At 51.8% G+C, this 23,957-nt stretch overlaps 1 protein-coding gene across 1 annotated transcript in view; it reads right to left on the reverse strand.

Annotated features, from left to right (window-relative positions):
* LOC135245922 (SLIT-ROBO Rho GTPase-activating protein 1-like) overlaps nt 1-23,957 on the reverse strand; it is a 64,864-nt gene that overhangs the window by 34,907 nt on the left and 6,000 nt on the right. Inside the window, 1 exon segment of the mRNA XM_064319312.1 lies at nt 6,839-7,034. Coding sequence (XP_064175382.1) covers nt 6,839-7,034 — 196 coding nt within the window.

Raw genomic sequence — 23,957 nt, forward strand, 5'->3', positions numbered from 1 at the left:
GGCAACCTGATACTGAGAAAGAGAAAGAGAGAGAGAGAGAGAGAGAGAGGAGGCTGGGAGAGACAGACAGCGAGAGACGGTAAGACATGGTAACAGAACAAGGTGCCAGTCTAAGCAGCCGGGCACCTCGTCCCTCAGCAAGCTGTGCTGCCATCTGTGGTGAGAGACAGAGTGTTTGCGAGCCAGCAGGCCTCTCCTCCATCCGACAGCCAGCAGCATGCGAGCGGGTCTTACAGTGGATCAGCTCACAGCTCAAATGCACCAGAGAGGCGCTTCCATGTCCTCCGTGACGGACAGGGTTGAGGCTGCAGCTGCAGCTGCCCTTAGTGACGGCACCACAGCAGGGCTGCACCCTGACCCTGAGCAGAGGACATGTCTGGAGCGCGGGCGCACAAACTTTCTAAACTGGTCTGCGGTACGGCGAAACGGGACGACAGTCAGCCCTGAGCCTAAAAAAGCAGAACCGCTGCCGCGGCTGTCTTTGGGGAGCTCGGAACAAAGTCCGCACGCTGGTCCAGTTAAAGCGTCTTTGCGGTAAAACTTTTCTCCCGCAATTCAGTTGAAAACTGGCTTTATTTCGCTGTGAGAAAGGAAAGCCTGCTGGTGGTTGCTCTGGGAAACCGAAGCGTCGTCTCTGATCTATTCCAGCCGCATCGAGATGAAAAACAAAGAGCCTGGACTTTGCAAGGACCTTCCAGTGAGCGTTTTGTGAAGAAATTCCTGTGAGTCACATTTGTGCTGATTAAACACACACACACACACACACACACACACACACACACGGCACAAGAGAGCCAAACTAGATCAAACCATCCCGCACAACCCTTATTGGACAAATAAAAGAAAAAACTGGCAGATCGCACCAAGGCAGAATTAAACTAGCTTGGTATACACAGATAGAGCAGTAGAGATTTGTACAATAGGTCAGCTGGGCACAGGTGGAGTACAATTTGGCTGGTTCTTTGGTACGTCTGAACGTGCAAACAAGACATAAGAGTTCTGTACCTACGAAAACCGATAAGCAGACCTCTAGGGCTTCCTTCTGAAGTGTGATTCAAACTAAGTTAAACTTTCTTAAGCGGATCTGAGACTATATGTAATTATAGTGCTGGATGCAATATTTATAATTCGTTTTGCTGCTGAACAATGTCTGAAATACTTATTCAAAACTTTCAACACAAAAAAATAAGGTGAGCCTCGTCACATCTTCCCAACTTAATCCCAACGCAAACAGGTTGTTTCAGGTTTGCCAGACTTTACCCAGGACGATTGTTTGATGAAAGTGGGTTTGAATTCAGGCCTGTTTGTGTGTCTGGCACAAAACTAGAGCAGCTCTCTTGGCCAGGTGTGCCCTGAATTTATGAACAATGGCAGCATTTCTGCTGAATTCAAACACAGAGGAAAGGCAGGATCTGTATCAGTGCACATTGCTGAGTGTCACTTGGTGTTTCGCAAGGGTCAGTGCTGAGTTAAAACCAACACAAACACACACACGCACACATTCACACAGGCACGTGCACACACACACACACACACACACACACACAAACACGCAGCCCCACACTGAACATTTTAATGCTGATGTAACAAATCACTACTGGTTCTAGAACACTGATGGAATTTTGAAAAAAGCATTCCGAAAACATTCCAAAAACGCTTCTCTTGAAAAGGTCAATGTCAAACGGTCCGCACAGGCTGCAGGAAAGGGAAGAGGAAAAGCAGGGGTGTCTCAGGACGGTGGAGACGTACGGACGCTCGCCCGAGCGCTCGCTCAGGAACGGCGGCCGGCCCGTCGCAGGTGGGAATGCGAACCGGCCGCCCCGTCCCTGAACCCCCGCCATCCCGCCGGCTCGCTGGACACGCCAACAAACGAAACGCAGGCCAGCAGCACTTCCTGTCCGATTGACCGCACTGCTTTCTAAACCGTCCCAAGCATTGGGAAAAACAGGAAACAAAGGCTCCCCGGGGAAACAAAAAACAAAAAAAACCAAAAAAAACTGGCAAAACCATACCACTTGGCGACGAATCGCTGTGCCCTCTTAACACACACATACCGCACGCAAGCGTTCTCACGAGAAACGCCTGCCGACAGGAGCGTAAATCACACGGCTACGTGACAGACAGGCGCCGCTCACGTGCATCACAGCAGGAACAAAAACAGGAAGTAAGAAAAGGAAAATGGGTCTGCTGGGGTGCCATTACATACAACTCCATACTGCACCAACTGCCACTAACACACAGCCTGGGCCTGGTACCAGGAGCACGTCTGAATAAAACCTGCCTTTTTCTCAGAGTAGCGGCTCGGCGTGCGGTAGGACACGTACGGCGTGGAGGCCATCCGCGGGAGGCGGGACATGGTGGGAAAGGCCACGTTTCGGTTCGCCGCTCGGCAGAGTCACCAGCCGCCCCCCCACCCCGCTTTGTGAATGGGCCGACCCAGTTCCCCGCGGCGCGCAATCCTGTGAACGACTTATTCACAAAAAAGACCAATCGCGTTTAGAAAAGGCCGATGGCGCCAGCGCTGCCCCACATGCTTAGCGGCGTGTGTAATTAAACGGAGAGAGCGCTGGGCACCAGCGAAACCCCACCTGGAAGAGCGCGGTGGGATTAATCTGCATAAAATAACCGCTCCAAACGGGTCCGATAAATCAGCGGCTCGTGAGAGGTGTCATGCGCCACTCGCTAATGAGGTCGCCTGCTGCCCCCGCTCCAGCAGCCCCGCTGGGCTGCCCCGTCAGAGATACGGAACCTTCTGGAAGTTCAATGGCCCACTTTGCAAAAAAAAATGACATTACTTCCACTCTGCACCTTAATTAGGACAGAGTGACCAGGACAGTGAACACAGGAAAAGAGAGAGAGCGGGATAGAGGCTCCTTCAGTCTCAGAGACTAGAGAGAAAGAGAGGAAAAGATGCACATCATTCAGTCTCTCTCACACACACACACAGGTCCACACACTTCTGCCCTCAGCGTCAGGGTTTCCAGTCGACCGCCAACGTCACGCTCAATCAATGGGCCTCAACGACAAGAAGAGACCGTAACCTGTATGACAGCGTTCACAAGTCATCACCACTGGCCCCCCGGTAACACAGTTCCCAGTCCAGAGCCATGAATCGCACATTAAGCTCTTCCCCGACACTGACGTCCTCCGAACGAGGAAGGACAATTACAGCCAACCGGTGAATGGCTTTTCAAAGGGCCTTATTGCCAACGTGCCCAACATTTAATATTTACGCAGATCCACAAACGCAGGCTTATGCAGTCTTACAAATTAGCACCCCAGCCTTTATGGCCATCATTAAAAATTTACTGTCCTTCAGCTTATTTACAAGTACCAGCTTTACGCGTTATGAGAAGCAATAAAGAATCCGCAGAGCCTCTAATGTGCATGTAGATGTCTACGACTGCTATATCATTACAATGGCCGACATTTGGCAGTGTCCTTTACCCAGGACCTTGAGATGGGCTCATCTATCAGTCCCCTAACGACACCATTACAGGACAACAACGTCCACGCCACTATTTTTATTATGACAACCATCATGTGCATCTCGAGCGAATAGGAAGGAGAAACAAAACAATCCAACCGCCGCGTTGCTTCAAGGCAAGCTGGCTTTGGGGGAAATTACATTTTGCACAATCTGTAAGACAATCTAATCATGTGTAGCGTCTAGGGGTTTTCTAAACAAGAGAATAAGAGCGCATCACCCTCGTACTCTGTGCAGACAATCAACAATCACATCAACAGGCATAATCCTTAATCCTATTGGTGATAAACTGTACAATCACCTATCAATTACCTGCATTTTGTGTTCAGGTTTAAAAAAAATGAAACAAAACCCAGGTATAACCTAAACAGAGGTTGAATCAGACTGCTTTCGTATAACTCTGTTACAGATGTAAAGACTAGGCTATATTCTAGTCCCCCAATACTCCATCTACATTTGTATTCCAACCCCATAATGTAAAAAAAGCATTTGTTTAAATGAACAGTAATGACCAGTTGTCAGAAAGGAAGCCCTGATCCTGAACTGAGTAGTTACATTCCAGGTGAGCGTTAACTTTTCTTGCCATACGGCGACAGAAGCATTGAGCACACCCGAAAGTTAAATCTGACATGTTGCTGCCCATGATAAATTTAGCAAAGTTTATTAATACAGCCGATTTAAAAAAATAAACTCTTTAATCTTTTAAAAAATGAGTCATCACAGTGTGATGTCACAACCCTGTGTTGCGGGAGCAGTGCGTTTATCCCCGCTGTGCAGGGGTGAGAAGCAGAGAGCTCCCCGCCGTCGCTAGCACCGCTGACGCGGCACAGCTGTTCAACGACCGCGCGGTTATCGCCCCGCACGCACACACACGCACGCACGCCACACACACACATGCCGCACACGCACGCCGCACACCGCCGCTCCTTAAACAAACACGGCGCACAGCGGCCCCTCCGCCAACACTCACAATGGAGGGATGGGGCCCGGCCCGCTCGGCTAAGTCCCTGAACTCTCGGCGGCAGTGCGGTGCGGTGCGGTGCATTGTGGGAAAGAAAGACAAAAGATCTGCTGATCCAGCTGCAGCCCCTCGGCGTGCCGATTGGGCGTCCGCCCGGGGAGTAGGAAACCGGGGCAGGACGGGGCAGAGCTCCAGCCCCTATTCCCTCCCACCTGTGGAGCAGCGCTGGCACCAGCGTTAGCGTGGTTCCGCTGCAGGAGCGCGGGCCAAGGAGAGGGATTAGGCCCGCGAGCGCACTGGCGGCCTTCCCGCGCGCGTCTCTGGCGGGTTTTCCTCTCGCCTGGTGGCTCCAGGCCTCCGCCGCCCGGCTGCCAGACCGCTCCACTCAGAGAGATAAGAGAGGCATCGCATTTCCTTTTACAGCAAGACTGCAGACACCCGCAGAACAAAAGCTGAAAAAAACAACTGCCATTCGCTGAGGGATACCTGTTCTTCGGTTACAGAACGACATCTCATTTATCTTAACAGCCAGGTAAAAAAATATGCTCATAGCTTGTAAGAGTGGTAAAATCTAGCTAAGGAGATTTTTCTGTCCACTGCACACCACAGACCAGCCTTTGTCTAGCGCCCACCCTGCCCCCCTCTCAACCATTTGCCCAATCCTGCATGACTGGTAACTGAACTCACGGGTCAGATAAATGTTTCTCTCCTGTCCTGGCTTATCCAAATGCAGGTGAGTGGGTGATTTTTTTTTCTTTCTTGTAAGCTATCAGTCACTGACAGAGCGCTCACTGCCCTCCGGGCGAGCAGGGATCATGTAAACATTGACTGTTAGGGAGAGTCAACGTTGGCATCGACACTAAGCAAAACTGAAAAAAAAAAGGTTCTGAGCATACATTTTGACCTGTTAACATAATTTAATTTTTAATTTTAAAGAGTTAAAAATGAAATACTTGAATCAACCACAGGGTAGATATTTACAGGATCGCAAGTCACAATAAACACATTTTAATTTAAGGGGGAATTAAAATTAAAGAGAAAGAGAGCGGGTGAGCAGGTGAGAGAGATAGCAAGTCGACCGCAGGGCAGATTTATGGACTGCAGTCGTAGTTTTTAATCACCAGAGACGTTCCCGGACCACATTAAACCAGCTGAACACGCCCCTCAGTCTGAACCTTCTTTAAAAAAAACCCCTCTCAAATCCCCCCGCCCCCCCGCCCCCGCCTGCCTGCGAAAGCTTTCCCCGCCGGAGCGGAGGCCTAATTAAGGGCCGATTTAAGCGGTCGTTTGAATGTTAGCGCCGCGCGCTACGCTCGGGGGGATAAAAACGCGCGCACTGCCCGAGCCGGGGGGGATTCGCCGCCCCTCCTCAAACCCACCGCGGCCTCTTCAAAAACAAAATAATCCTGATGGAAACGTGCGCTTTTTAAATAGAAAAATAAGGGCCACACAGCTCTGCTGGTCTGATTGGGCTGTTTTTTTTTATAGCGCTGATGATGCTTTTTAAAGCCATGCAAACACTGACCTGCTGAGGATAAAGTGTGGCTGTCCTTAACGGGACAGAGATCACAGGAGTGCAGGAACGAAGCTCCACGCTAAAGCAGTCTGCAGTGGCATCTATTCACAAAATGGACCTAAATTATGCCAACAATATGCAGCTCAATGGAAAGCAGTCGAAGCGAAGACAAACCGAGCAGATTGTGTTGTGTGATGTACGGCTCTCTCAAAGATTTGCCGGCATAACGTACAAATGTTTTAAAACGGAGAAAATGTATCACGTGTTTTATATGATCTCCGGACAGTCCAGTCCAGTCCAGTATTGCAGTAAAGGGTCTATTTATTAGCACAATAAAAAAAGATTATTGGCTGGAGGGCTCCATAAAGATAGGCTGACATGCTGAAACTGTGATGTAATCTGAATGAAGTGTACTGTAAAACTGTGTTGTCTAGAATTAGACACGTGTTAATGTGCATGAATGTGAATGGTAAATGAGTCAGAAGTGCACATCTGACCAACGGAGGAGTAATAGAGACTCAGGGGCGCAAGTGTGCATTCATCACAAGCCCCTCAAGCAGAAGACTCCAGCCCTCAGCTTTCATACTGTGAGTGCAGTGCCTCTCACGCTCTCTCTCACACACACGCATGCACGCACACACACACACACAGACTGACACAGACACACGCACACACTGACACAGACATGTACTCACACACACACACACGGACACATGCACACACACACACTGTCCTTACTTGTATTGCTGGTGGTCCTTGGTGCTGACACACACACACACACACACTGACACAGACACACGAACACACTGACACAGACACGTACTCACAGACACGTACGCACGCACGCACGCACGCACGCACGCACAGTCCTTACTTGTACTGCTGGTGGTCCTTGGTGCTGCGGGTCTTGGCCATGAAGCGCTCGGCCAGTTTCTCCAGGTTGCGGGAGTACTCCATCTCGATCTCCGATTTCTTCCGGAAGAAGTCCTGCAGGTCCTGGAGCAGCTGGACCCTCATCTCCGTCTGCTGCTCCAGACATTTCTGCTGCTCCACCAGCTGAGCCCGGATCTCTGCACACAGGAACAGAACCAGAACCGGAACAGGTGAGAGTTCTGCCCTTCAACACTACGTCTGGACACCAGGACAACGACATTGACGTTAAACCAGAAGATCAGTTTCCATGCCTGTTTGCAGACTGACTCAGCTCCACTAATACTCCTGTTCTGGCAAATACTGTAGTATGTGTATAATTACAGTACAACGATTTAAAAAAAACAATTCTACTATTACATTTATTTGGCAGATGCTTTTATCCAAAGCGACATACAAAAAGTGCATTTCATGGTCATAGACAACTGCTAAACACAGGTTCAGTAAGGTACAATACTTATTTTGTACAGCTATTTCTAGCCAAGAACACAGTTTAGTTCACACAGTGAACACTATTCAGACCTAAATTATTAATCAAGATAAGAACCAGGCTGCACATAAACATTTAGAGTTACGTAGAACTCTGCTCAACAAAAAAAAAAAAAAAAAAAAAAGGGGATTTCAATTTTCAACAAAAAATATATTTATTCACATTCTTCACAAAGTGTAAAACCACACCACCGGGAAAATGAGAACAGTGACATCCCAGTTATTCCGAGTGGAACCCACAGGAACACCTCTGTGATCACGGTAACAGTATTCATTTAGTGCCGTCAGTGCCGTGAGGGACACAAAAACCCGGGTTTGTGTTGTCGGGAGTTACAGTAACACTCTTACCTAAAGCACAATGGGATACATATGCAAATAGCTTTAAGCCTCAGGTTCTGCTCCTGCTGAAGCAACAGCATTAGTCTCAGGATGTGGCTGAGCTGGGACCCACATTCCATCAGTGTTTGGAGGGAAAAACAAGCATGTATCCACACATGGTACAGAGGAAAATCACAAAGAAAGTTAGGGCCAACCCAAAACCTTAACCCTAATCCTGAACCCTAAACTTAACCCTAACCCTAAACCAACATGCACAAGCCTAACACTTCTAACTAACACTGCAAACTACTATCTAACAAAATATTACATAACTATCACTGCTGCAGACAGCACAGTGAGTTGACCTCAAACTAAATCACCAATTCAGTAATTCAGATTACTCTCAACTAGCTTGCAAACTCTTAACTGCATCAGGCCAGTAAGCTAACCCAATGAAGCAATAGGATGTTGGCTGTTGCTAATTAAAATCTTTAATGTTTCGATAAGGAACCCAACGAAAATGCATTAGCTTTATCTCTGTGGTCTTTGCACCAAAGCACATCAGTATGCAAGGACACAATCTAATGGCACGAGCAGCTCAAAATAGTTCTTAACTTCCTCTCAGCCTTGCTTGGAGTTGTACATTCAAACTGCGTAATAAAGTTTACAAGAAGTGCGCTCAAGAAAGTTAATTCTACTTTCAATTACTTGATTATTTCAGAAGTGGAATGGGCCATGAAACATTAAAAGGGTAGACTTTATGTTCTTTAAATGTGCAGCTCTCCCATTCTAAATGCAGATTTTGTGTACAAACAGTAATGTTTATGTGGTACACTGCAAACGTGTGACTCTTTGTAATAGTATACATCAATAGACAAATGGATTTGTGCCAGCTATAATTTCCAAGGAGAAGCCTGAAGTACCATGGAATACCATGCATAAGTGGGGGGGTGAGAGAGCAGGGCCTTTTCAGCACCCCCCACCGCAGCCTCATTCCATTTTTAGCCGCGGTGAAGATGGAAAATGGAAAACAGAAAACTGGGGGGGGGGGCACTGTCTTTTCGGAGAGATAGCCTTTACCCCCCCCGCGGGTCCTGTCTCTCATGTCGAGCGGGTGAAACTCTGCTCTGCTGCCGGAGGGCCCATGCATCTCATTAAACGCTCATCTCCTACCCCCCCGCGGCGTGAGGGGGGTGTTCTCCAGCGCGTCCCGCGGGGCCCACACTGTGTGAAATGCCTTTTCGGGGAACCGCGGGGTGTCTGCATATCTGACAACACCCACAAATGGAAGGGCCCGAGACTGGAGGGGTGAGCCCAGGGATTCGGCTTAAATGGGAGAGCCGTTAACCCTTTAAAGGTGTGAGATCACAGATACGTGCTTAGAGTGTTCTTAACCCGACATTCTAATGCTGATGTAACAATCGCTACTGGCAACTGAAAGCAGCGGAGTTCTAGAACACAATCAAAATTTCAAAAGCCTTCAAAAAGGGGAGTAGGGTACCATGTAGGGTGTACTCTCTTCACTCTCACCGTTAAAATGTCAAACGGAAATGGGTGCAAATGAATTATTAACAGCAACACAGGGCTCTACAACAGAACAGGCATCAATTCCAATTCATTACAAAGGCAAGACGAGACAAGGGAAATACAGTTAACGTACTGTGTGTTGTGTGGTCCTTAAATAAATCCAAGAAGTTTAAAGAACTATCACTGTCGGGAGGGCATTGCTTTCGCCTTGGATAATGGGGAATCAGTCATACTCTCGGCCGACGAGCAGACATTATCTCTGACCGGTTTATGACTCAGACAGCGAAACCGCTGAGCGCACGATCAGCGACAGAAACATTCTGAGGACGGATTCGCCAGAGACCGGCTGGCCTAATCGCCCAGGCACAGAGCGACAGGGCCCGCGGGACAGAACCCGTCACACACACATAATCGCATCGCAACCGCCGTCCACAGGTGGAAAAAACCCCCAAAAACAAACCTGAAGGCCAATACCCTTCTGCCCAAAGCCACGGCCTTCTGCAGCGGCCTGCTGACGTGTCGCCACGGCAACCCCAAAGCACAAACGACGTTGGACGGGGCGGCCCTGCCCTTGTTTGGCCTCGGAACTTACCTCCACCCCTTGGGGGGGGGGGGGGGGGGGAGCTTTAGGGGCGGGGGCTTTAGTGGCCAGTTAGAGCAGCGTTCTCGCGACCCCGCCAGCCCTGGGGGCGGGGAGGGTCTGGGGCTCTAATTACAGCAGATATAGCTCCGCCCCCGAGGGCCAGCGGTCGTTGGGCCACTTGGTCCAAATGGACTCCGCTCAGCCGAAATGAAGTACCAATATAATTAAAGAGCCTCTGGTCTCCCCCCCTCCACCCCGCCCATGGGGGAGGGTGATTTACAGTGGGCTCTGCACAAGCTGCTGGACCAGGGCTTTTCACCGGACGCTCCCGACGGAGCAGTTCTCTCCTGGCACCGAACGGGGCAATAAAATGGGGGGGGGGGGGAGGAGGAGGATGGAGGATTAGTGGCCTCCGGTTTGCTGAGGGAGCAGGCAGCCGTGACAGGTGGCAAGCCGAAAGCTCAGCAGGTAAGAGACGGCCCCCACCCCTCCCCGCCCCGCTCCGCCCCGCCCCGCCCCGCCCGCAGCTCCCCAAACCAGCGCCGGAGCTCAGCCTGTGTCAGAATGGGAGCACGCCGGCGAGATTTTAATCCCTTCCTCCTTTCATTTTGCCGAAATTGCTGGGGCCGCTAAATTTGCCGGGAGCCTGACACACCGCACCAAGTCAATATGACTACAGCCCTTTAATGACCGGACTGGAAACCTAGCCCTGCAAGCGGGAATTATTCCAATATTAATAATAGCTATATAAATAATAATGTGTAGACCTAGCGATGCACAGGTTTATTAAAACAAACCATGAAAGAGACGTGATATTCACGAGAGAGGGAGAGCAAGTGGGTTAATGAACAATAACCAGAGCCACCACCAGTGCAATTTAAGCTCTGGAGCAGCGATTAGATCCTCCATACAGAAGAAAAGCGGAGTTTGACTGCCAAGTAAATGTAGCCTATATTGTGAAATAAAAATGGGATGGTTAGCTGCGTTTTCAGTAACAGACAGTCTAACCGAATATACAGGTGACCTCACATTGTGTTTCAGTCCACAGTTTAACGTATTTAGTTTGCTTCACCTCCTGATTACAATGCATGCTCTAGGAAACAGGAGGCTATGAACAACACAAAAAGAATTAGCCCTGAACAGGATCAGAATGTAATGTTTTAATCCCGGGATGAGTCTCAACAACTTTTCACCGCATTTGCTTTTACTGAGGCTACAGATTAGCTTTTAGCGCTTACCAGTCAGTGAGTGCGGTTCTCTCAGCCCCGGCATTAAAAAGGCACGACTTTGGTAAAAACGAGTCCTTTCCGCGAAATAGTTTACATTTTCCTCTGACCGACGGCCGAGGGGGACAAACTCTCCCTCAAGACCTGCCGATTCTGCTCATTTATTCAGAACATAAACTAAACAAGTTCTGCAGAACAGTAAAATCCTTTCTAGTCAGGCAGACCAAATTAAAGTTGTTTTTTTTGTGTGCACTTTTTCCAGACTTTAAGAACAGGCCCCGCTGTGCAGACGAGTCAGTCGTTAAACAGAAGAACTATTTTGGCTGTATCTTTGAGCCCAAATCCTTAGAAGTTCCCGATTAAAATCTATTGGCTGACGCTCACAGTTTTGACAGACCTTCTTAAAATGAAGCCGGTGGAAGTCTGAGCTAAGTGACAATGGAGCTCTGTTAGGCTGAACGAATGTTTCATTTCCACAACATTTGAAGGAGATTCAGATTCCCCCCCCCGACCCCCAAATCAGGGGCCACCTACAGACGTTGATGGTGGGGAATCTATCGAGCGAACATCAGACGCAGCACACTTTGTTGGACGTCGCTGAGGTTGTGTGTGTGGGATACATGCACAATATACATTCTGTGATCCACAGCCAATGATGGGGGTGGTGCTATACCCCAAATGAGGCTATGAGGCCAAGCCATCCCACGGACATCTGGGACTGTCAACAGGGCTCAGTGAGGTGCTGTTTGGAGGAGGAGGGGGGGGTGGGGGTATGGGTGGGGGGCTGCCCCAGCTGGTGGTTCCACACAAGTACAGGATGCCCCAGGGCAGAGGGGAGAGCACAGCTGCCCGAAAGTTCTCTGGGATAGATGGAAGGAAGGGGAGGCGGAGCCGGGGCAAAAACATGAGGGAGCGCTTGACTCTGAGTGGACATCAGCTTTAAGGGCACAAAATGGCCTCCTGTTTCCCACTGGTGCCATCCAATTGTCCTCTTTGAAGCCTGCAGCAAACCCACAATTCCTACTGGTTCTGTGTAGAGCCGCAGAGCTCACAGCTAGCGTTTAACAAAAACATTAGAGACCCTTTGCATTCTCACAAAAAAACAAGTAATACAACATTGCTGCAGACAGCCACTGTCAGAAAACAATTTAAGACCCTTAGATCTTATTTAAAGCCCCTTCATCACCCCCCCTCCCCACATGCATCAGTGACTCGCATTACAAACTTCAGCAGCACGACTAGCATTTTAACCGTCCCGGAGCAGGCATCGATTTTCCTGTGCCCGTTTAATCACGGCCTTTGCCACAGGTTGCCGCATTCTAAAAGCGGCTGATTGGCTGCTCGTTGGTATGCGTGCAGCTCGTCAGCAAGGACGCAGCTCCTCGGCACAGATGCTGCTCGCCCGTGAAGGACAGTGTGGCAGACGCCCCCCGAAGGCATGCTGGGACATGTAGGACCGTGTCGAGCTCAGCAGTCTGCCTACATCTCAGTGTGAAAGGTCATGGGCCGTTCTGTAACATTACATCATTCTTCCCGCATTGTGAGCTTTCCGTTTATAAAGAAAACGTCTGCATATCCCTGTAGTGTATGAATCAGCTCTCTAACCTGGGCTCCAGGCAACAGATCCACCACTGCAAAAACATCTCACATGGACAACATTGTTATTCAGACCGAAAAATGTTTGGTAACAGAAGATGCCTTAGTTACCAAATACAGGAAGACAAAATTTTAAATAGCAATGTCCTAAGTAACATTAGAGCTCAAAACACTCATTAACAGCCTCTTGAATTACAATTCACCACATATGCAGTCATACTGCATCTAAAAGGGACAGTGAGTTCGCGTTAACAAGCAACTAGTAACCAGAGAAACTAGTTCAAATCCATTCAAAGGTAAAGTGGTTATGTAGGGAAACCAGGCAGTTATAATTCAGCATCCTCACAGTGCAACTGAGAGCGATGAGTTGCTCAGCGCAGATAACATAGTTACCGCGGGTTGCCAGGACAACAGGTAGAGCCAGAGTGTTCCCAGGGAATATCATCTCTCCGAGCCTGGTTCCACAGGCCGGCTGTGAGACACCATTAAGCTTCCCGCTTCGCTCCGGCCCAGCGACTGCAGACGCCATGTGATCACCCGCGCCGCCTGATCGATTTTTCCCCACCACCCCCTTTCCGCTCTGACGGCGCGGATCTCCCCCAGCCAGGCCGATTTCGGTGAGGGATGGCGGCTCGAGGGAAGAGGGAGGGGAGGGGGGTCCCCTCGTCAAGCCTAATCGCTCATGAGCCGTGCTCTTCAGGAATCCACACCCCCGTCCGGCGGGGACTGCGGGACGTTGATTTCCTGCAGGTCCTGAAGGGTGTGCGTGTGTGTGTGCGTTAAGACTAACTAGTGCTATTCTAACTGAGGTATTCTGTGAAAAACAGAATAAAGCAGTGCCTTCATGAGACGTATAAAACACAGTAAGAGCAACTGCAGTTCACCACTCCTTGCAACTTTTTTTTTTTTAACTTCACTTGAAAGTATGGAGTAGCGTGTATGCATGTACCTGTGTGTTTGTGTGCGTGTGTGTGTGTGTTTGTGTATTGGGTGTGGGGACGGGGTATTAATAGCCGAGCACGTTTCATGTTACATGACAGACAGGTGAGGTTGTGTCAGAGATGCGAGTCCCACACAGACAATGCCAGGCTGAGGAACGCAGCCCTCCCTGTGGCCCCAGGTGCACAGAGCTCTGTGAGATCTCCTCTCCACCGCACCACCCACAGCGTGGGAGACACCTGCACCACTACAACGGCTTCATTACCTCAGCGCCGTCATCACCTCTCACTCCAACACAAAACTCAACTCAGAACGCACGCACCTGTCTGAAACGCATATTCGCGTCTGCGTGTGTGGCTGCTTGTGTGTATGCCTATGTGCGGCATCTGCGTGTGTGGCGTTTGTATACGTGACCAGCCTTTTGCAGACAGCTGGCCCACACACCTTCTCAAACCTGCACTGACTTCCTGAATGACAGTGAATCTGTATGGCAAGAGGGAGCAGTTCTCACCCTGGGTGATTCCCTGGAGGAATGTGCGCGTAGACAGCAGTGTGCAAACTCTAAAGGGCACCAGTGAGAGTGTGGTCTCTCTCAAACAATCCTCACTTACATAAAGACTGCAGCCAAAGTGCAATAAGCCACTAATCCATACTCTGTGCATGGAGAGTATTGGCAATTGCTGATCCTGAGTTTGGCCCAACATGACTAGCTAGTTTTATTTTTCCCTGCATGTTTTAAGAGGAGGCCTTCAGAGACACGGTTGGCGTGCAGTTCAGCCAGCCGTTGGTGGGTGAGGAGCCTGTTTCTAACTGTAAATTCTAGGGAATGAGGCTGACATTTGTACAGCTTCCTCCACACCACAGCCGTTACGGGAAGCACATCCTGCACCCCCCCCCCCCCCCCCCCCCGCGGAAAAGCTTTCAGAGCGCTTCCGTCTTTCTGTGAACTGCCCCCCAACCCTGCCCCCCTCCCCTGGTGACCCGCTACAACACTCAGGTTCCCGTCTGCACTCCCAACTTTACAGAACAATCCAGACAAAAGGGGGGAAGAAAAAGTCATGAAAAAAGAAAGCTATTTCAGTGTAAATCACTGCCAGTTCTGTGGAGAGAGACAGGAGGCATCGCCGGCGCTGTCACTTATAATTGGGCTGGCCTCCCGAGCGGACCGGCGGAACGAACAGCGAGCAGCGAGCGGCCAGCGGTCTCAGAACGCGCCGTCATGTGATCCATGAATGAGGCGCAGAGACCGACTTCAGCAATCTGCTACAAATCAGGTGATAACATCCATGGTAAAAAAATAAGAGAGAAAATAGAGAAGGCAGGCACGCCTGATAGCTCCAGACATTTTAATCGTTTCCAGCCCAGTGAGAAATGATTTAAAGCGGTAATTACGCTCTCGGTGGTAATAAGCATTGTAGAACGAACTCTAATCCGTTTTTCGGGCTTCGTCGCTGGCTTTAAGCTAAATTGACGACCGTTGTCATGGGGACACGCCAAGGCAACAGACGCGAGGGAGCCTGGGGCGACGAGGGGCGTCGGTGGCCCTGGGAGGCCCGCCGCTCGAGCCCAAGCCAAACTGGTTCCCGGCGGCGGTGGCGAAGGAGAAGCGGGAGAGGCGAGCGCGCGGCTAGCGGCTAGCGGGGAGGCGTGTTTACACAGCTGTCGCGCAGCCGCTAACGACCCTGTTTACCGCGAAGCGCAGCGGCCCATTGGCTCAGAGCCCGCTCCCGCGAACGAGCTGGCGCCGGGCCGCCAGACGAGGGGGGGTCACACACAGAGCGGACAGCCCCTCCCCCCCCCCCCCCCCCAAACCCCCCCCCCCCCCAAAACCAAGTGTAATCCTGCTCCTTACAGCCGGCCTCGCTAAAGTTCACCCGCGGTCTGAACCCTGCGCTCTGTTTGTCTTTAGAGTGGGGTACGGCGCCGGGGACGTAACCGCGCCGGATTTCTTCACGCCATTCAGGTTCGTCTCACCTGCCGCTTCGCTAACATTACGCCTTCGGGGAAAAGACTCCAATCCCTCTCTGTCCTTTTGTTTTTCCAGGGGAGCTGCAAGACGACACCGCGCCTTTTATCCTCGGACTGGGGCTTTGTAGTCGTGTTTGGGAATTCCAGTGATGGTGGGGAGAGATAGAGGGGACAGCAGCTCAGGTTTCAGAGAGTTTAGACTCCCCCGGTCTACCCGGGGCTCCTCTTACGCACCGGGGGGCTCCTGCACAGACATGTCTGCTCCTGAGGGCCCGCACTGCGGAGGCAGCACCCAGAACATGCCGGAACCACGAACAAACCTGCCTTTTCCCAAGGAACAAAAAAATATGAAAAAAAAAAACATCTGAAATGTCCGAGAGCGTAACGGACCCGGCGCTCCCCCCGGCCGATCGCCACGGTAACCCGCGGTGCGGTCGGCTCGTTCGGCGCTCACCACCGCGCTACGCTCAATAATCACTCAGAGAAATGAAGAGCTCACTGAGAGCCGGGCCCGCAGTAATACTGCTAAAAGGCCAGGGCTAACGCAGACGCCAGCCCTCAGCGCGTTGCTATGGTGGAGAGGGGGGGAGGGGGCTAATGTACATACAGCTGTCAGATGAGGGGACCTCTGGCCCCTACAATTAATAACCAAAAGAGGCAGGGCAGAGGAGGTCAGACCTATAGCAGCCTTGAGAGCAAATATCTCCCATGATGCCTCTCTCTCATACTGATCCCAATAGACCCAGGGGGATGACCTGCGGTGCCAGAGCACTGAATGATTTTACTAGCCAGACGTGGATGCAGTCATGTGACCTCCACATTCAAAAGCAAGGAAAAGGAAGGATAAAAGTGACACATTCTTAAATATAAGCATAGGGGAGGCAGCCATAAACCCAAACCCTCGGTGATTGGTGTCCAATCTCCAAGCGGTACAAACTGCATGGGTATTTAACAATTTACACCTGTAGTCGCAAACACACACACACAACCTGTGAGATACCACCCTTCCACTGAAAGGTGACAAACACATTGCCATGGCAACGAAACAGAGCGCGTCTTGGTCCCCGCAGCTGTTTTATTTTTTTTCCCCCAATTCACCTCCACCTCAGTTGACATCGCACAGCAGGGCTACCTCTATCAGCATTTAGTGCAGCGGGCAGAAGTGCATGCTGGGAATACTAAACGCTGCTGCTGTCACCTCTCGGCAGAGCACAGCGGGCTCTGTGAGTAATCGGCTGACGGACAGGTTGATTGTGTTCCGGTGTTGTTCATTGACCGGTTGCACCACAGGCTCTGCCTGCATCATAGCATGACTCCCGCACTCAGCTCACAGCACGTCCAGGCGGGAGGTGGGGGGCCAGGGGTACGGGGGGGGGGGGGGCTTGAGCCAGACAAAACAAAAGCCCGGGGCAGCAGAAAGCAGGCTGGCCCAGCAGGGGGGTCCGAGAGGGGGAGAGGGCCACACAGCTGCTGCTGTGAATGGCCTTTTAGCCAAACGCTCACCCATATGGCATTAGCTATGAGCAGTACCTCTGCTCAGAGCCTTTCAGTCAACCAGCGGAGCGCAAAGACCATCTAACCCCCCAAGCTCTAGCCGAATTATTTAGACTCATGAATGCGGGGGGTTTTCACCGGGACAAAGCCGGGTGTATTTTTTAAATCGCCACCGCGGTGACATCAGCGGTAATGGGAATCCAACATGCTACTGCGTGTCATTCCCGCGATCACACGCAAGCTTGTGAGTCAGCAGTCCAGCAAACGGCACGTCATCCGTACCGCCAGCTACACCATGACCTCAGCGCGCCCAACAGGAGCGATTATCCCCCCCCCAGCTGGGGCTCGTCAACCGGCACATTAACGGTGACAAGGCTGGATCCCCACCGACGCCCAATGACACAGCTGGACTGCAGTCCATCAGGGACTCCGCACGGCTTCTGTATCTAGGCTCTCCCGTCCTGTTGGGGCGTGAAGAATTATCCTAAAATTTGCTTGTCACGGCTGAGGTGATTTGTGGTCTTTTATCCGATTTTCTTTCAGTAAATATTTGCACGTTCCTCCCGTTTGCACTGCTGAGATGCAGAGTGGGGTGGGGGGTGGTCAGGTGAGAGGGAGAGAGAGGGATGCTGGGAAAGGTAGGCTAATTACCAGTAGCTGTGCGTACACCTGGCCCAGACAGGCAGGAAGGTGACGCCAGCCATGGGCTGCTCCACATGTAATAACCCGCTTCTGAGAAATGCCGGCAGTGTGACAGAACTCAACCCCCACGCACCCGCCCCCCCCCACACCCCCCCCGGAACGGCGCTGGGAGCTGGGAAAACTCGGAGCAGAAAAACGAGCGGGCTTGTGTTCTGCGCAGAAAGTCAAAGAGGCAAACAATAAAGGAGACTCTATTCTATTCCCCTGATTCCCCTGATTGGTGGCACTGTTTACTCAGGAACACAACTCGTTTCCCCAGCTGGAGAAGGTGCACGCTGAGCTTATACCGGTTTGGCGACGTTGGCACACGAGTCCGGCAGTCCCACGTCAGGAACGACTCCCTGGCGGAGGTCCGTCTACTCGGATTTCAGGCATTCCGGACAGGCCCAAAACCCCCGACACGCCCCGCCCCGCACACACCGCCCTGTAACCCCCGACACGCCCCGCCCCGCACACATCGCCCTGTATCGCTTTCAGGGCAGGCATCTGTTCTGAAACATGAGACTGGGGGGTGGGGAGGTTGGCACTGCCCGCCTCCTTCCTGGACGAAGCACCGAAAACCAGCACCCAAAGCCCAGCCTCACGGGTAATGACGGCAGTAGCCTGGCAACATGGAGGCCGGGACCACACCACCTCGTCTTCAACGACATCCTTCCCACAGCACAGCCCACCCCCAGACCACGCCCCAGCAGGGTAATTACAAGGGGCTCTTATCATGGGGCATGAGGGGCACTTTAGCAGTTTACATAACGGTGACATCATTACCTCACCTGAAGCACTAAAAAAGGTTGCCATAACAGCGGTGAATAATTAGTGCGCTAGCCCACGGGCCATCTGCAGAGCCGTGGGGCACTACCTACCCCCTCCCGCCCCCCCGGAGAGATGGCCAGAGCCTCTGACCCGGTCCTGTCCCGCCTCCTCCGTGCACATGGCAGCTGCTGCTGTGGGTGCACTGAGGGCACTGGTGCCATATTGGGCTTGTACAACCCCACCCCACCCCCCCGCCCCTCCCCAAAAGGTAGCCTAGCTCCCGTCGAAAGCGTCTCTCCTCACAGGCCCCCGTAGAGTCTGTGGAGATGATTAGAAGCACAGCAAACGCTTAGCCTGCCAAACCCGTAGCACTGGGGAGAAAAGGAAGCCAAACACACGCACACACAAAAAAAAACAAAAAGATTCACAGCACCAGAACCTCCAGGGCAAAGCAAGTTCACAGCGTTTAGTCTACATTTACGTATTTCAGCTTTTAAGAGACTCTCCTTTATTCAGAATTACTTACTAAGCTTCTGCTTTCAGATACAATTTGTTCATATAGCTGGACATTTATGGAGGCAAATAAGGTTAAGTACACTGCTCAAGGATGCATCTGCAGTGCCCCACCTGGGAATCAAACCTGCAACCTCTCAGATACAGGCCCAGTTCTCCAACTATTGCTCTACACTGCAGAGCAGAGGCCACACTCAGCCTTGGAGTGATGATCCACCAGGTTCAGAGAGATGCAAGAGAGAGGGCCCCCCGGCCTGACAATCCACCGACTGCTGCTTTCTAAAGACCGGGCTCCTCCTCCCCCCTCCTCTCCCTCCATGGGGCTCCTCCCCCTCTTTTGAAGGACGCTGCTGTAAAAGGGTGGCGGTGCTCTGCACTTTGACCTCTTCAGAGGGGGGTGAAAGGTCACGGCAGAAGAAAAGGGAGTGGGGTCGAAGGTCATGCAGCCAGTAGATTAAACCCCTTCTCCATCACCGCCGCTGAATGGGGAAGGAAGGGGGACAGAACGGGCGCGGAACCCTGGGAACGATGTTACCACCCGGGAGCGCTCCTGCTTTCGGGCTGGTGATAAATCGCACACCCATTCATCACAGCAATAGTTCACACAACAGCCAGAGCGTGCAGAAACAGCTGGAGAAAGAGCAGCCAGGAGGAGTGAGGGGCTCTTCCCTGATTGGCTGGCCCTGGTCACATGTCAAAGGTAAGCTGTGGAGGCCCGAGGGAAACTGTTGCCTGTGTGTGTGTCAACAGTTAAGCTGCCTGACACTGTAGAAACTTGGACGGCACCCTTATCCACGCGGCTCAAGGAAATTAATATCAGATGCTCGGTCTCAACTGTCACAAGTCTTCCATTTTGTCCGGATGATCGGGAGAGCACGCCGTCCCACATTCAAGCCGCCAGAATTTAATAACTTCAGGAAATGCGATTGAGGAGAGCGTGTGCCGGCTTTGCACGCAGTGAAGAGCTCCTGTCCGTCATCCATGTCAAACCACAGATTCCTCAGCCTCCCCAGATACCCTATTCCACATTCCTCACAGTGAAATGCCACACCATTGCAGGTCCGCTGTCAACCACTAGAACCTCAAAAATGAAAAACGAAAATGGTACTGTTAGTTTCTGCCGACGTTACAATGACCCAGAGCCCAATATGCTGCACATGTCCTGCTTTCATAAATCACGCTCATAAAAGTTGGGTAGGGGAAAGAGACAATTCAGTATTCCTTCACCTTTGAAGCTGAAGCCAAAAACAGACAGACTCGCAGCGTGAAGCAGGGCAGCTGAGGCTCTGGTGAGGAGGAGACTCGACTCAGACTCAAATTCAATCGGAGGAAGTGAGGGAACGGCTTCAGCCCGCGAGACGGCTAACAGAACTGCACAGACACCGGGCCTGCTGGCTACTCCCAACAGGAAACCAGCACAAGGAGAGCCGCTGCTCGTAACAGAGAGGGCAGTGAATACACACACGGTGGAGAGCCTCGCTGAAGTGACACACACACACACACACACACTAGTGAATGGCAATGGGGACAGGAACTCCTTATCGCACGGCTCTTGCGCAGAGAGGCTTGTATGCTGCTAAAAATGAATCAGGCCAGACTTCTCTCCGGATTTCCTCTTCTGCTGTCTAAGCCCGGCCGTGAGAGGAAGCTGAACCTCACGTTGGGCTCGTGCAGCACTGCGAGTCCCGATTCACTTGCCGCTGCGCGAGACGATCTACGGCCTGTCCAGGGTGCTGCTGCTGAAGAGCCTTCAGTTACACACCCGAGGAGATCCCACAGACAGAGAGCGTGCCGCCTGAACGCCAACATGAGGATCCGGTTAACCCCCCGACCCGTATCCCCGCCCCGTATCCCCGAAGAGGCTTCGAGATCCGAGATCTGGATCAATGTAAGCCAGGATGTTGACGCGTTCTCTGAAGTCCTCTGACGTCGAACGGCATCGCGTCAAGTGGATCTGGGCACAGATGAAAGCCATTACGGCAAAACTTATGAGTCTGAAGTGTTTATAAAACAGTACAGAGGACCCCACGTGCACGGCACTGCTGCTGTTTTAAACAGGGGGGAGTGGGGATGCGCCTGTGTGTTTAAATTCCACCCTCGCCACAATTAAGACCAAAGAACCTTATTGACTTAATGATGCTAAATCTTATTAATGGTCCGCTACATTATTTAGCATCCTGTGAGCACCTCCAGTTCCTCCAGAGCAACTTACAAAAGAACATACAGGAAGGTTCAGGCGACGGACAGAGCCGGTGCCAAGTCATCAGCGTCTGGTAGCATCTGTCAGTACACAGACCGGCGACAGAGAGCTACGTGCCACAGGAGGGAGACAGGCTGAGAACGCAGTGCTTTAAGCTGCAAGGTCCAGGCCTGCGCTACTACGCGAGAGAGAAAAATTACATTAGCCACTCTGTCACCGCTCCAAAGACCGCCATCAACCATCCTGATCTCCGTGTCCACAACACCACTTCAATTGCACTTTTATTGCCTGGCTTTAGGAAGATGTTGGGAGAAATGGCTGACACCCCCCCCCCCCCCCAGCCTCCCACCCCAATTTCCTGATGGGTTTTGTGGCCGAGGAGCACGGGGGGGGCCTAGCTTATTAAATAGCAAGCAGGGGAAAGCCACAGATGGCCCTGCCAGTAACTCCAGCTCCGCGCTGCCACAGAGGGTGAGGCACGCTCCACGGGGGCCGAGCGGGGGCCAGTAGTCGAGAGGTCGCCGTGACAACGCAGGAGGGCGGAGCATCCCGGCTCCGCCCCCTTACCGAAATGGCAGAGAGGGTGAGGGTGAATGTGAGAGAGAGTGTGAACCCTGCTTGAGTGAAAATGCTCACTGCCATCAGTGTGGGGAGGGTACCACACAAACAGCCCATAAACCTTTCACCTCAGAGCTGCCCCCACTAAACTACACACACATCTCAGCAGAATGAGCACACTGGGGATCAGCCCCATAAACCCGCCACTGCAGTCAGCCCGACACAGCCAGCGCTGCTGCTCACTGGATTTCAGGAGTGGAGACATCACACACACCCCTGCAACACGCCGACTGGATTTACAGCGGAAATATGCCCCATGGTCTCACACACATACGCGCACACACACACAGACACAGACACACACCCACCACACCCACACACACAGACGCACACACCAACACACACAGGCACACACACACCCACCACACACCAACACATACACAGACACAGACACACATAGACACACACAGGCGCACACACGCACACACAAATTGTCTTTCACAAAAAAGAAAGTATGTGAATACAAAGAGCTGCAGGTACAGTTGGTGGTTCCCATGGCTTTCTAAATAAAGACCTGGCAGCTTAGCAAAGCTTTGGATCAAAATTCAGACATCCCTGGTTAATACCCAGCCATTCAGTATTGACAGTATTAGAATGCCTTTTTTAATTTATCGCTATGCTGAGAGGGGTATATTACATTTGTTTTGGACACATTCCAGGCCAGGGATTGAATTAAACAAGCACCGGCAAAGCAATCGACATCAAATCTAATTACAGAAATGTCTAACGCAGTTTCCGCCAAGAAAACACAATTTATTTTTTTGTTCCCCCAGCACAAAAAAAAAAAAAACTTTCAAGAACAAGACGAACAAGTTGGGAGAATCCCGTCGACTCAAAGTGGAAGTAGTGGGCGTAAAAAAAACGAAAAAAAAAACGGCTTGGCTCACTCAGACTTGATAGCATCTCCCTGTGACTCACGTCCGCTAATTAAGAGTAATTAGCCGCTAACGGGGCAGAATGAGGTGAGATGAGGAAGGCCCGGGGGCTGCAGCGGGGTGCCGTTTTAAGGCCCCCGTGTGCTGCGTCTGGCGGAGCTGGGACCCGTCCGGCGGGGTGAGTCACCGCTGCTGGGGCGAGGCTGGGATGCCAGATTGGGGTACTGTACTGGGCTCCGTGACTCAGGCAAATGGTGGGGGGAGGGAGAGGGAGAGGGGGGGATTTCTGTTGAGTTCAGCAGGTCCAGAAGACTGGGAAACCCAATTCTCTCGCCAGCCAATCGTGGCCCTGTGAGAGGGTCACGTGACCGAGGGAGGCAGAGATGATGTCACGCAAAATGGCATTTCCCTTGCTCAGGCAGACACAGAGGTCTTTTCTTCATCCCCTGACTACAGACTCCCTTCATCATTGTCTGCCAGTTTCGTAATGCCGATGTGACGAGGACAATCCCGCCCCCGTCCTGGGGATGACTCCACGGCCAAATCATGCACCACCCTGCAGGCCCGCAGGCCACAGTCAACACGGGCACAGACAGGAAGTGCACCTCCAAAGCTCTGTGATACACAGACCTCCAAATGAGGGGAAGACCCCCTAATGCTTCAGACCACCAAACCTGAGTACACGAGCAAACCCATTCAGCTCGTCCTACTGACGCGTTACTAATCGTACTGCAGTCTCCCCTGTACTGAACGCGTATCAGGGTGTATAGTCAGGGTCACAGTGTGAAGTGTGTTGCTGAGGAGCGTATGGACTGGCTCTACGCACGCAAACCCGACTCAAGCCACATGACTGGCGGACCTCCTCCTCCGCGTGACACGAACACGACGCCCGGCCCCATCGCCATCTCGCACGCTGAACACGTGAGCGTTTTGGAAGGCGCTACGCACGTGCGCCGGGTCGCTGTTTTTGAAAGCGACGCGCCGGAGTGCCGCGGTGTGGACCGTCGGCGTTCACAGAGGGAGGAGGGACACCAGAGCAGGACGGACTGACGCACGACACAAAGAGCAGGTCAGGCAAGGACGCGGCTATTCACACGCACCGTGCAGAAACTCAATCTACCAGCATGCAAAGGAGGAGGGTGTGTCACCTTCACTCAGGCGACTTCCATCGCTGCCACAACCGATTATGCGTCATTCAGCTGGAAGCAGCTTCTGCAACCCCATTATGAAAATGAGTAACTCCAGAAAACATGGGCCTGATGAAT

The sequence above is a fragment of the Anguilla rostrata genome, chromosome 19 (genome assembly GCF_018555375.3).
Source record: "Anguilla rostrata isolate EN2019 chromosome 19, ASM1855537v3, whole genome shotgun sequence".
In the NCBI taxonomy this organism is placed as follows: Eukaryota; Metazoa; Chordata; class Actinopteri; order Anguilliformes; family Anguillidae; genus Anguilla; species Anguilla rostrata.